The sequence below is a fragment of the Crocuta crocuta genome, unplaced genomic scaffold (assembly GCF_008692635.1).
Source record: "Crocuta crocuta isolate KB4526 unplaced genomic scaffold, BGI_CrCroc_1.0 scaffold26, whole genome shotgun sequence".
In the NCBI taxonomy this organism is placed as follows: Eukaryota; Metazoa; Chordata; class Mammalia; order Carnivora; family Hyaenidae; genus Crocuta; species Crocuta crocuta.
The window spans coordinates 16,889,386-16,902,528 of NW_027532249.1; the positions used below are offsets into that span (position 1 = coordinate 16,889,386).

The 13,143-nt window shown below is 38.6% G+C and overlaps 2 protein-coding genes across 2 annotated transcripts in view; one reads left to right on the forward strand and one right to left on the reverse strand.

Moving 5' to 3' along the window:
• The window catches only part of SS18 (SS18 subunit of BAF chromatin remodeling complex), a 105,951-nt gene extending 99,105 nt beyond the window's left edge, over positions 1–6,846 (reverse strand). The window contains exons 1-2 of the mRNA XM_077778089.1: positions 6,599–6,846; positions 5,830–5,988 (exon numbers count right to left, since the gene is read on the reverse strand). The gene's annotated coding sequence lies outside the window, so the exon portion shown is untranslated. The remainder of the gene's footprint in view (positions 1–5,829; positions 5,989–6,598) is intronic.
• A 109-nt stretch (positions 6,847–6,955) lies between these two features.
• Positions 6,956–13,143, forward strand: part of PSMA8 (proteasome 20S subunit alpha 8) — a 51,541-nt gene continuing 45,353 nt past the window's right edge. Inside the window, exon 1 of the mRNA XM_077778173.1 lies at positions 6,956–7,115. Coding sequence (XP_077634299.1) covers positions 7,014–7,115 — 102 coding nt within the window. The 5' untranslated portion in view covers positions 6,956–7,013. The remainder of the gene's footprint in view (positions 7,116–13,143) is intronic.

Below are 13,143 nucleotides of genomic sequence, written 5' to 3' on the forward strand. Positions count from 1 at the left end.
TAAGCCCATAGGATTGTTTTATTCAGTTAATCTTTACCCTTGATGGTCTTTATTTTTTCCTCCATCTCCAAATTTCCATCTATGAAAATTTTCTTCTGTCTAAAAAACATTCTTCAGTATTTCCCTCAGTAAGTGTTTGCCAGTGACTAATCCTTTCTGGGTTTTTTTGTGAAAAATACCTTAATTTTGCCTTCAGTCTTAAAGGTTATTTTCACTAGAAACAGATTATCATACCAGCTTTGCATGCATTTTCTTTTAGCATGTTGAAGGTAGCATTCCATGTTAGTATAGAAGTCAGCTGATAGTCTTATTTTCTTCTTTTTGGTAATATACCTATGATTTTCTTTAGATAGCTTTAAGGTTTCCTCAGTGTCTTTGGTTTACACCAGATTTATTGTGGTTTTTCTAAGTGTGAATTTCTTTATTCTGTTAGTTTTAGTAGTTTTTCTTAAATCTGTTGCTTGCAAAATATCTTCATATGTTGTTTCTGCCCTGCTTTTTATCTCCTATTATCTAGTATTCCAACTACACATACATGCAGTATCTTCAACATACCATGTTTTAGATTATTTTTCATTGTTCTCTGTTGATCTCTCTCTGCTTTGATATGGAGATTTTTATATATATATATTTTTTTTTTTTTTTAACTGTCTTCTAATTCCCTACTTCTCTCTTCACCTAGGTCTGATTTTCAGTCCAATTTTTGAGCTCTTAATCTCAATTAATGTGGTTGTCATTTCTATAGTTTCCAATAGGTGCTTCATTAATAGTTCTCGGGGCACCTGGGTGGCTCAGTTGCTAGAGCTTCCAACTTGTGTGGTTCAGGTCGTGATCTCACAGTTCATGAGATCAAGCCCCACATTGGGCTCTGTGCTGACAGCATGGAGCCTGCTTGGGATTCTCTCTCCCTCTCTCTCTCTCTCTCTCTCCCTCCCTCTGCCCCGCCCCTGCTCACACCCATTCTCTCTCTCTCTCTCTCTCTCAAAATAAATAAATAAACTTTAAAAATTCTAATCTTTGTAAAAGCTTGACTTTTATCTTTGGAAACACATACTGTCTGTTCTTTTTCTTGAAGTGACAAATTTGGTTCATTTTCAGAAATATCTGCCCAAATATTTAACCTTGAATAACTACCGTGTCAGTCACTCTTTCAGATATAAAAGATGTTCCATGAGCAAGGGGGCGGGTTCAGCTAGGAACTCAGAGATTTACAAAAGTGCTTTTTCTGGGGCGCCTGGGTGGCTCAGTTGATTATGCATCTGACTTCAGCTCGGGTCACAATCTCACAGTTCGCAAATTCAAGCTTCACATTAGGCTCTGTGCTGACAGCTAAGAGCCTGGAGCCTGCTTCAGATTCTGTGTCTCCCTCTCTCTATGCCCCTGCCCCTCTCACTCTCTGTCTCTCTCAAAAATAAATAAACATAAAAAAAAAAGTGCTTTTACTCAAACTAACCAACTTGCTTTGAAGGTAGTAGAAGTACCTTATGTGTACTTCCCATTCTGTATATTAAAAATATAAGTGCTCATGACTCAAGATCTGATAAAATTAATGATTTCTTGGTTATTCAATGATATTCTTTTTAAATTTTTTTTAATGTTTATTTATTTTTGAGAGAGAGAGAGACAGATCATGAGCAGGGGAGGGGCAGACTAAGAGGGAGACACAGAATCCAAAGCAGGCGCCAGGCTCTGAGCTGTCAGCACAGAGCCCAATACGGGGCTCGAGCCCACGAACAGTGAGATCATGACCTGAGCCGAAGTTGGGTGCTTAATCGACTGAGCCACCCAAATGCCCCACTATTCAATGTTATTTCCTACATGAAATTGGCATTTTCTCAAATGCATGCTTAGTGGTAAAGAATACAATGTAAACTAGTACAGTCTGGTGCTACTGTCTTGATTCATATTAAGGCTCCAGCAGTTGTACCCATTTCTTTTGTACTGCAAATGTAAGTATTCATACAACGAAAGGATAAACACTGTTCTAAGATGATCACTATAGTTTTGACATTGTAAATCCCTTGAAAGGTTTCTGGGTACTTCCAAAGATCTATGGACCACAGTTTGAGAAACACTGCTGATGTGGGGTTGCCACGTGAATGATCAAGAAAGAATTCTTGAGGCATTTTTGGTGAAAAAAGGTGCTTCTATTACAGTTCAGGGACAGGACCCATAGGCAGAAAGAGCTGCACTGGGATTAAGAAGAGTGAATGCTTATATTCTTTCTAGTTCATTGGNNNGGGGGGGGGGGTAACAGAAGTCCCTAAGGAATTTGTGCATGTTGAAAGCAAGGTCTTCAGGACCTTAGAGGGCTACTAGCTATTGTTAAGATAAGGTTGCTTTTAGTCTGTAATAAAACATCAACATTAAAGCAGACACGAGTTCCTTGAGGAATGTCACACTCTTCGTGTCTCAGGTAATTAACAGTGGGCTTCAAGTTATAATTTAGCTACATTTCTCTTTCCTTTGTTCTCCTCATCAACTGCCTTATTCCACTTGTTAACTGAGATGATGCAAAACTTGCTGTTAGTCCTTGTAAGAAGAGGTCTGTTTTTGGTTCATTCTTACTTCTGAGTTGTGGTCCTCTGGGTCCCAAACAAAAACCTAGGTGTTTACCATGACCGCTATACCTTGACAGGCTTTGAACTCCAATTTTTGTCTACCAAAGTCGGCTTTGCTAATCACATAGGCTTTAGGAATAGACAAATACCTCAAGGGGGAAATGGTAGGCTTACCCCTGTGAGTTTTCCTTCTCTTCTAAATCTTGGCACGGTAATTCTTCATTCCTTGTTAGCTATTTGGAATCAGCTAATATATTTTTAAAAATTTGTCCAGTATATCTAGTTGCTATCAATAGGAGATCTAGATCAAATCATGAAGACTGCCATTGCTGGAAGTCTCTAAGCATTGAACTGTTATTTGATGCTGTTTTGATAAAGTATAGACTATGCTTGCTTTAAACATTTTAAAATACAAAGTTTAGAACAGTAACTTCTCTCTCCTTACCATGTCTCAATTCTTTCCAATCCCTACACTCCTGCAAAGAAAACCACTCTTACCAACTTGATGTATGTCCTTTCATTCTTTCTCTGTAGATGTAGAAATAATTTTGTACATACATTAAAATATATGTAAGTGGGCTCATGCTACGTTTTTCCTCCTCCTAATTTCCCTCTTACAGAATAATCTTAACTTTTTAGTGAGCTCAATAATGAATAACAACAGTTAACATTTTTCACGTGCCTATCTGTGTTAGGTAAGGCCTTCATATACTAATATATTATTTCATTTGCTCTTCAAAACCCTGTGAAGTCCACATTATTATCCTTCTTTTACAAGTCAGGAAAGTAGGTTTCTGTAGAAGTGAAATATACCTACCCAAAGTTACACTGTTAAGTTGTATTGTCAATGTGAATCCTAAGTGTGTAAAGAAAACAATCCTTGTCAAGATTTCAATACTATCTCATTTCTGAAATATATCTATAATACACCATAACACTTTCAAGATGTCTTTCAATGAAAGCTATACACATATTTTCTATTGATGTCTATTTCCTCGTTCTTACATTGCATCATATGTAAGATGTTAACAAATGGGGTAAACTAAGTAAACGGTACAAGGGACATTCTTGTTACTATGATTATAACTTCCTGTGAATCTATAATTAACTTAAAATTAAGTTACTTAAAGGGTGCCTGGGTGGCTTAGTCAATGAAGGGTCAGACTTCAGCTTAGGTCATGATCTCAGGGCTGGTGAGTTTGAGCCATGCGTCGGGCTCTGTGCTGACAGTGCAGAGCCTGGAGCCTGCTTCCGATTCTGTCTCCCTTTGTCTCTGCCCCTCCCTGGCTTGTGCTAGCGCTCTCTCTCTCTCTCTCTCTCTCTCTCTCTGTTTTCATCTTTCAAAAATAAATAAACATAGGTGGCTCAGTCGGTTAAGGGTCCGACTTCAGCTCAGGTCATGACCTCACGGTTCACGGGTTTGAGCCCCACATCAGGTTCTGTGCTGACAGCTCAGAGCCTGGAGCCTGTTTCAGATCTGTGTCTCCCTCGCTCTCTGCCCCTTCCCCACTCGTGCTCTGTCTCTCTCTGTCTCAAAAAAAAATAAACAAACATTAAAAAAATTACTTAAAAATTTACACACTGATGATCCCATTCATGTAAAATATTTTAAGACAAAATTATAAACATGAAGAACAGATTAGTGATTTCCAAGGTTTGGGGGCAAGGAGAGATGGGGATGACTGTAAGTGGGCAGCATAAGGAATTTTTATAGTCATGGAGCAGTTGTGTATCTTGATTGTGGCAGTGGTTATACCAATCTACATATGACAAATTGCATAGAATTACATATAGATACACAAATGAGTACATGTAACCTGGCAAGATCTGAATAAGCTCTCTGGATTTTTACCAATGCCATTGCCTGGTTTTGTTACTGTACTATAGGTATGTATGATATTACCATTGGGGGGAGGTAGGGGAAGTGTACAGGGGACCCTATGCACATTTTTTAAATTTTCTTTGATCTATATTTCAAAAGAAAAAAAACTACAATTATGTAACAAAACACTAAAATACTTCTTATATAACCACTTCTTGTAAATGTTAGTTTAACCTAACATTCATTGTAAAAGTTCAGAAATTCTTGAAAAGTTAGAGTTGTTTTGGTTAGGATTTACTGGTTTATTTGTTCGTTTGTTTTTCAGTAGCACCAAGCTTTTCAATAGTTTCTAATGTTAAAGAAAAAAGTTTGGGGTGCTTGGGTGGCTCAGTCAGCTAAGGGTCTGACTCTTGGTTTCAGCGCAGGTCATGATCTCACGGTTTGTGGGATTGAGCCCCACATCAGGCTCTGTGCTGACAGCATGGGGCCTGCTTAGGATTCTCTCTCTCTCTCTCTCTCTCTCTCTGTCTCTCTTTCTCTCTCTCTCTCTCTCTCTCTTTCTCCCTCTATCTCTGACCCTTCCCAGCTCACACACTCTCTCTCAAAATAAATAAATAAATAAACAAACAAACAAACAAACATAAAAAAATAGGAAAAAGATGAGGGGTAAATAAAAATTGCTTTTAGTAGGCAAATAAAATTCTGAATTAAGTATTTGGAATTATGGGTATTGCAGTTTCCTCTTTTATAAGTAATTACTCTTTTTTCCTTTTTTGTAAAAAAATGTATCTTTCATTTTTGAGAGAGGGCAAGTGGGTGAGGAGGAGGTAGACGATCCACAGTAGGCTCTGTGCTGACAGGCTAACAGCAGCGAGCCTGATGTGGGGTTTGAACTCAAGAACTATAAGATCATGACCTGAATCGAAGTCGGAGGCTCAACTGACTGAGTCACCCTGGTGCGCCTCTTTTTTCTTCTCTTAGTTAAGATTGGTTTCACCAAACTTGAGATCTTCTACGGTGGAAAACAACATATATTAAACAATACATGGAAAGTAATAATAATAGTTAGACTTACCTGGCTATCACTACCTACCAGATACCATTATAAATTATTTATGCCTACAAAAACATTTAAACCTGAGAATAACACTTTGCTACTGATTTTTAAATATTCCCATTTTATAGATGAGAACAAAAAGACAGCTGTTTCACAGGCAGAAATGCTGCACCTTTTTACAGACTTTCTACTATAGTTACATTTGCAGAAATCTCTTAAGCAGTGAACTTTGGGCTTTTAAAGCTTTTCTTTGATTAAAATAGTATTATCTTAATTTCTGTCATTAGCAATAATTTGATGGACCATTTGTTTTATTTAGTTTACCGTCTACTCCTTTGCTCTGTTTTGTTCACAAGGCAGAAAATGAAAGAAAGACTATTTCCAGGCACCTATGTGGCTCCGTTGGTTGGGCGAGGGACTCTTGATTGTGGCTCAGGTCATCATCCCAAGGTGGTGATTTCCAGTGCTGAGCATAGAACCTGCTTGGGTTTCTCTCTCTCTCTCTCTCTCTCTCTCTCCTCTTCCCATCCCCCACATGCTCAATCTCTCTAAAATAGAAAAATAAAAATTAAAAAATTTTTAAATTTATTTATATTTACTTTTAATTTACATCCAAGTTAGTTAGCATGTAGTGCAATAATGATTTCAGGAGTAGAATCCAGTGATTCATCCCCTATATATAACACCCAGTGCTCATCCCAACAAGTGTCTTCATTCATGCCCCTTACCATTTAGCTCTTCCCCCCACCCATAATCCCTCCATCAATCCATAGTTTGTTCTCTGTATTTAAGTCTCTTAAGTTTTGTCCCCTTCCCTGTTTTTATGTTATTTTTGCTTCCCTTCCCTTATGTTCATCTTGAATCTTAAATTCCACATGAGTGTAGCCATATATTTGTCTTTCTCTAACTAACTTACTTCACTTAGCATAATACCCTCTAGTTCCATCCATGTTGCTGCAAATGACAAGATTTCATTCTTTCTTTATCGCCAAGTAATACTCCATTGTATATGTGTACCACATCTTCTTTAGAGTAAAGAAGAAACACTATTTTGAAAATTACCATGTCTTCCCTTGATTTAAACCCATGTAAAATATGTGAGAGTGAAATGAAATTTACAATTTGAAGCTAAAATGAAGAGGTTGAAATTTAACTTACCACTGGTGCTCTGACAGGTGTGCAAAAATATCTGATCTTCAAGTTTCTCTCCGTGAAGCCGTCGTCTTTGCTGTCATCTTTATAACTGGAGTGATCTGACAGCACCGCTGGAGCAACAGCGTGCTGGGAAAACTGGGAAGTGTGCACCAAACACTAAGGGTAGCACAGGTACTCTGCCATCTCGCAAGCACAGCCGTGCACAGGCAGGCGGGCAAGCGGACTTCTGAGCGGCCCCCGGCCCCCAGATGCCAGGGCTTCCGGACAGCAACCAGAGGTGCGTGCCAGAACACTTCCGGGAGGCGTCTGGAGCCCGGGGCAAGCACTTCCGGGTGGCACGTGGCAGCGCGGGCGGCCCTCTGGCGTGTCTCGCCTGTGGTAGTCGTTCACACCACAGGAATCGGCGGAGGCTTGTGCCATGGCGTCTCGGTATGACCGGGCGATCACTGTTTTCTCCCCAGACGGACACCTTTTCCAAGTGGAATATGCCCAGGAAGCGGTGAAGAAAGGATCCACAGCGGTGAGCAATGAACTTCACCACCGCCCGGTGCCGCAGCTCAAGGCTCCGGTGAAGGGGGTCAGGAAGGGAGAGCCTCCCGCTTGTGAAAATTGCCTCGTTCTTTTTATTGACAGAGATGCCCTGTCTGAAATTTGAGTGGGAGGCGGCGGCGTGAAAATTGGTAGATTTCATAGGTGTGTAGCCGCTTTTGAAGCATAGCTCCAGACACAAAACTAGAGTGTGCGTTGAGGCCTGATTTTAGAAGCGCTATTAATGCCGTGCCTGGCAATAAGGGGAGAAAAGACTTTTTCCAGCCGGTAACAGCCATCCTAAATGCACGGAAGCCACTTCCGCAGGAATTCCCAGATGCGTCTAGCAGTTCCTTCGTGTGGGTGCTGATGTCTAGTGGTAATTACATTAAAAGTAGACCATGCCTGCCCCCGAAATAGGAAGAGTCAACGTAAAATTGAATCTCTTGGTGAGGAATTGGTCAAAAACGCCAAGCCAGTTATCCTACACTTCCACCTGTTAAAAGTAATTGTCCTAAATTTTTCACCTGCATATTTGGCAGTCTTTTAGAGGCTCTAAGCCCCATGAAACTCTGTTCTCTTGCCACTTTTTTGTTATTGTTCAAATAATGCTGGAATCCCTTGAGAGATCACACCCTACATTATATTTATATATCCACGTTTCTAAAAAAACTTTTAAATACTCAGGATAGCAGTAATTTTCCTGCCAAGTTTTAATGATATTTAATAATCTTCGTGATTTATAAAAATTAAAAAGGATAATCTTGTCCTGGTGATCAAAGATCTATTGCCCCAAATCTTCTAAGTTGTAACGTATGAATTCAGAAGGATCCAATTTTTTATAAATCTCTCGAATTTCATGAGCATGTTTGTTTTGTATTTTGGAAATTGAGACACTAGCTATGAGAATACACAGTGCATTTCTAAGTGTAGCAGTGTCTGTATTTTCCCCCACTTTCCATACCAATTTAGTATGGAAGGAAATAATTCACTTTTATTACAAATCTATCAAATGTAAAGTGGTAAAAAAAAATAACACTAGAAAGAGTCTTATCATTTTTAAAGTATTCTTCTATTTAATTGGGCCCTCTAGTTTTGCTTCTGTTTTATAAGTAATTTTTTTAGAATTGTAAATTTAAGAAAAGCCTGATGTAGCTTAAACCAAAAGGGTACCATTTTGATAAAAACAAAAAGTTATGTAATCCCCAACAAGGCATGAAGCATATGGTTAGAAAATAATGCCCAAGTTTTAGAGCCTAAAATAAAGGAAGTAATGGGAGAAGACTGGGGTGTAATAAGAAGCCACATTGGCTCATTTAAAATGTTTTAAGATTGCTATAGAACTGATTGATAGTTCCTTTGTAATGAGCTGTAAAAGGGTAAGGATATAAAAATACCTATAGTGGGCATTTTTAAAGATACATTGGAAGGATGAGACAGTTTCATCTCAGGATTCTGAAATTATAATTTGCATCTTTGCATGGAGTTGTTCATTGTGTTTCCTTAAGGGTGCTATGACCTTTTATGAGGGGTAAAGTTTATGATAGCACTTATTTATTAGAATATGTCACAAAATATTCCGTCTACAAACAATAGTTGCTATGAGGACTTGTAAATAAGCCAAGGCTGACCAGTTTTGACCAGCATGTGGATGCAGTATTTTTTAGTAATACAAGAAGTTATGGGGACCACAGTTAGAGGCCTGGGCTCTACTTCCTTCTTATTATCTTATAGCATGAAATGAGGAAAGAGGCCTGTTTTCTTTTTGCTTTAGTTCCCTTTTTTATAAATGAAAAATATGTTTGAATAACATCTTGGAGAGGTAATAGCTTTCTTCTTAGGAAAAAAATTAATAAATCCTTTACAGTATTCCCCTGAAAAAGCTAAGATTTATTACCATTCCTTTCCCTGACCCCAAACTGTTACTAACTCCATGTTTTCTGCTTTTTCAAGTCTTAGCTTCACATTCTGGCCATCAAAGTCTTCCATCATCCTTATCCCTCTTTAATTAAAGGGGCAGCTTCATTGTTGTACCCATATGTGTTTGTACCCTTGTAGGTGAGTGGAGGAGAAAACACCTTTATTTCTGCCATACTCCCTCTTATTTATCCTTTGAGAATCTCCTTCTAGTTCGTCTCCTTGATGAAGCCTTCTCTGATCCACTCCAGCCATCATGGGTCTTATTCTTTTCCTGAAGTTACAATCTTTATCTACTCTTAGGCCTCATATTCACGTTACTGTTAATTTTTTAAATGTTTATTTATTTTGAGAGAGAGCACAAGCAGAAGAAAAGCAGAGACAGAGGGAGAGAAAGAGAATCCCAAGCAGGTTCTGTGTTGTCAGCGCAGAGCCTGATGCAGGGCTGGATCTCACAAACCATAAGATCATGACCAGAGCCAAAAATCAAGAGTCACACCCTAATCGACTGAGTCGGTTACCCATGGACTCATATTCACTTTATTTTCAGGTCTATTTAATAGTCTTCACACACCAACTGGATAGTAAGGTCTTTAAGGATCTAGGTAGCCTAATTCCTCTTGCATTTGTATATATACCGCATGATATACTACAGTGAGGGGGCTAGGTAAGAAGTAAGCATTTAAGTAATATTTCTTTTGTACCAAATATTTTATGCACATTATGTAATGTTAAGGACAGAATTTAAGTCCCTTCTTATATGTGTGGAAACTGATTCAGAAGCTATGATACCCTGCTGAAGGTACTGGGCTAGAAAGTGATGGAGCCCATATTCACACTTATTTTTTCCAGTTCCAAAGCCTCTGCATTGTACCATGAAATTTGTTCAATAAGTAGTTGTATATTAGCCGTCATTATCATGAATTTGGAAGGCAAATATGCATCATATAAGGCAGCTAACTTCTCTAAGCTACAGTTTCTTTAATAGTAAAACAGGCAGCAAACTAGCACCTGCTTTATAGGGCTGATAACGAGTTAAGGGACTAATACATGTTAAGCATCTTGCACAGTGTCTGGTTCACAGCAGCTATTTAATAAATGGTAGCTATTATTATTTACTGTCCCTTTGTTTTCTCTTTTCCCTTCACTTTTGTCTGTGGTTCCTCTAACACGTTCATTTTTGTTGGGCACTTACATATGCCAAACATGGTGCTGGGTTTGGGGGTTTCACAATGAGTAAAATAGACTCAATCCCTGTCCTCAGAGAGTTTACCATCTAGCGGGAACATGAGATGATTAAGTGACTAGTCCTAATGAGGCCTAAATGAGTATTATAATGGGGAGAATATGGGGCAGTGTGGGAACTCTAGATCTTAGGGAGGTTCTCCTAAGGAAGTAGCATTGAAGTAGACACCTGAAAGATGAACGATAGCCAGGTTAAAAAGTGGAAAGAAAGAGGAGTATTTTAGACAAAGGAAATAGCATATGGCAGACCAAGCAGCAAAAGACAACAATGTTCTGTGAATTGGAAGGCATTCCAGGTCACGGAAGCAATGTAAAAAAATAAAAAGAGAGAGAGAGGGAGAGACAGATAAAACTAGAAAGAAGGGCTAGATCATAGAAAGACTTTAAGAAAGTAAGAGGCGTTGAAGGGTTTTAATGTGGCTATTGTCATTCTCTAGATAATTGCTGATCTGTCCTTCTAGTAACAGACTGCGTTTGTCCAACCACAGAGGCACTCACAGGATTCAGGTAGAATCGTTCATAGTTTCTATCCTCCTGTACACAGTGATGAGCGTGTGACTCGAATCTAGCCAATTTAAGTCCGTCCTTAGGACTTTTTTTAAACTAGGGATAGTGGTAGCTTTTTTTCTCTGGGACAACTGTTGGGATGTGTGTCCAAGATTGCCAGTGACCATCTATTTTTTCTGTAACAGAGGAAGTTTTTGTGCATTGAGAGCAAAAGGCCAATATGCAAAGAGTAAATATTACAGTCCCTAGATCTTTCGGTTCCAAGTTCAGTTCTGTGCTGTCTCAGTTTGCTTAGTGAGAAATGGTCCTTACTAGTACAAGTTTTTAAGTGGAAAAATGCCACATTCAGATTTTCTTTTTTTTTTTTCATGTTTTTATTTTTCAGTGATTTCTCAGACTTTAATGTGGTCAGTGGATTGGATGATATCAAGACTGGAAGCAGGGAAACCACAAAAGAGTTTATGAAGTAATCCAGGTGAAAGATGATAGTTTTCACTAGGGTTGAGGCAGACATGGGAATAAGGCAGATTCTAGAGAAACTTTAGTGGCATAGTTGATACAATTTGATTATTATTTGGATAGTATTGAGGGAGAGGAGGAGAAAAGGAGGTACTGAAGAGGGAGGAGTCAAAGATGGCACCTCTGTTTTTGGATTTAACCTCTTAGAAAATGGCTCTGTCATTTTCTTAAGGAATATGAGGCTTGACTGAAGTTTGACTGAACCATTGAGGTTTGGACTTGTTGAAATTGAAATGCTTATGAAAATTATAGTAGGCAGCCTCTAAAGTGACCTCCAGTGATCCCAGAATTCAGATGTTCATGCCCTTGTGTAATTCTCTTCCCTTGGGTGTGGGCAGAATCTAGTAACTCTCTTCCAGGGAATAGGAAAGGCAAAAGTGATGGGAAGTCACTTCAGACGTTAAAAGTTACAAAGACATGGTGACCTGTGTCTTGGTTATCCTCTTTCACTTTCACTTGCTTGTTCTTCTGGCATGTGGTTGCCATTTTGAGTTGCCCTATGTAGCAAGGAATTGAGAGAAGCTTCTGTTCAAAACACAGAAGGACCTGAAATCTTTAGCCCAACGATCCTTGAGGAACTGAATCTTGTTAACAATCATGTAAGGGAGCTTGGAATTGGAGCCTCTCTTATTAGCCTTGAGATGAGTAGAGCCCTGGAGGACAACTTGAATACAGGCTGTGAGAGACTCTAAGTTAGAGGGTAAACTGTGTCCAGATTCCTGACCCACAGAGACTGAGGCATGAGTATACATAAATACACCTGTCTGGAACTCAGGAGATTGATCTGCACTGGAGATAGTAATTTTGAAGGGCATCATTTCTCTTCCCTGAGTAACATATATGTTGAAGTTCAAGCAAATGAGTATTCTTGAGTACTCCTCTTCACTTGAGAAGATGAAGCATTGACTGTAGACTTACACACTATATAGAGGATAACCTACAACCATGAGGGACCTTAATGACTTGTGTGTAGTCCACCTTGGCTAAATTCTAAGGAGAGGTGGGGTAGAAACCATGTTGCCATCAGCTGAGAGATGATGACACTATTTGCTATTGAAGGGGTTGAGAGAGAAGTGGGAATGAAATTAAGTGGTCTTTAAGACTTTAAGATAAGAGACTTTAACATATGTTTAAATTGCTGGTGACAAAAAAGCCTGTAGCGAAACTCAAGGTTTGTTTTTATATTTATTTTATTTATTTTTTACTTTTTGTTATTGAATATTTTGAACACACAAAGATATAAAGGGAATACCATAATGAACCTCTGTATGCCCATTACCCAGCTTCAACAGTTATCAACATTTTACCAACCTGTTTTATCTTTCCCCAACTTTTCCCTCTTTCTAACGGAGTGATTTTATTTGAATTTTTTATTGAGATAATTGTAGATTCACATGCAGTTGTAAGAAACAATACACAGGGATTTGGAGGCACCTGGCTGACTCAGTCAGTAGAGAATGCAGCTCTTGATCTGGGGGTCATGAGTTCGAGCCACATGTTAAGTGTAGAAATTACTTAAATAAGTAACACCCCTCCCCCCACCAAAAAAGGAAAGAAAGAATACAAAGGGATACCTCATGTACTTTGCTCATTTTCTGCCAATGGTAGCATTTGCAGAACTATAGCTCAATGTCATAACCAGGTTGTTAACATTGATACAAGCCACCTATTTTATTCAGATTTCCAGTATTACTTGTACGCATTTGTGTGTATGTTAAATTCTATCAGACTTTATTGCCAGTGAACTTTCCTGTATCCACAGTCAAAATTCTTTTTTTTTTTTTTTTTTTTTGTTGTTATAAAAAAAAAAAAAAAAAAAAAAAAGCAGGAGG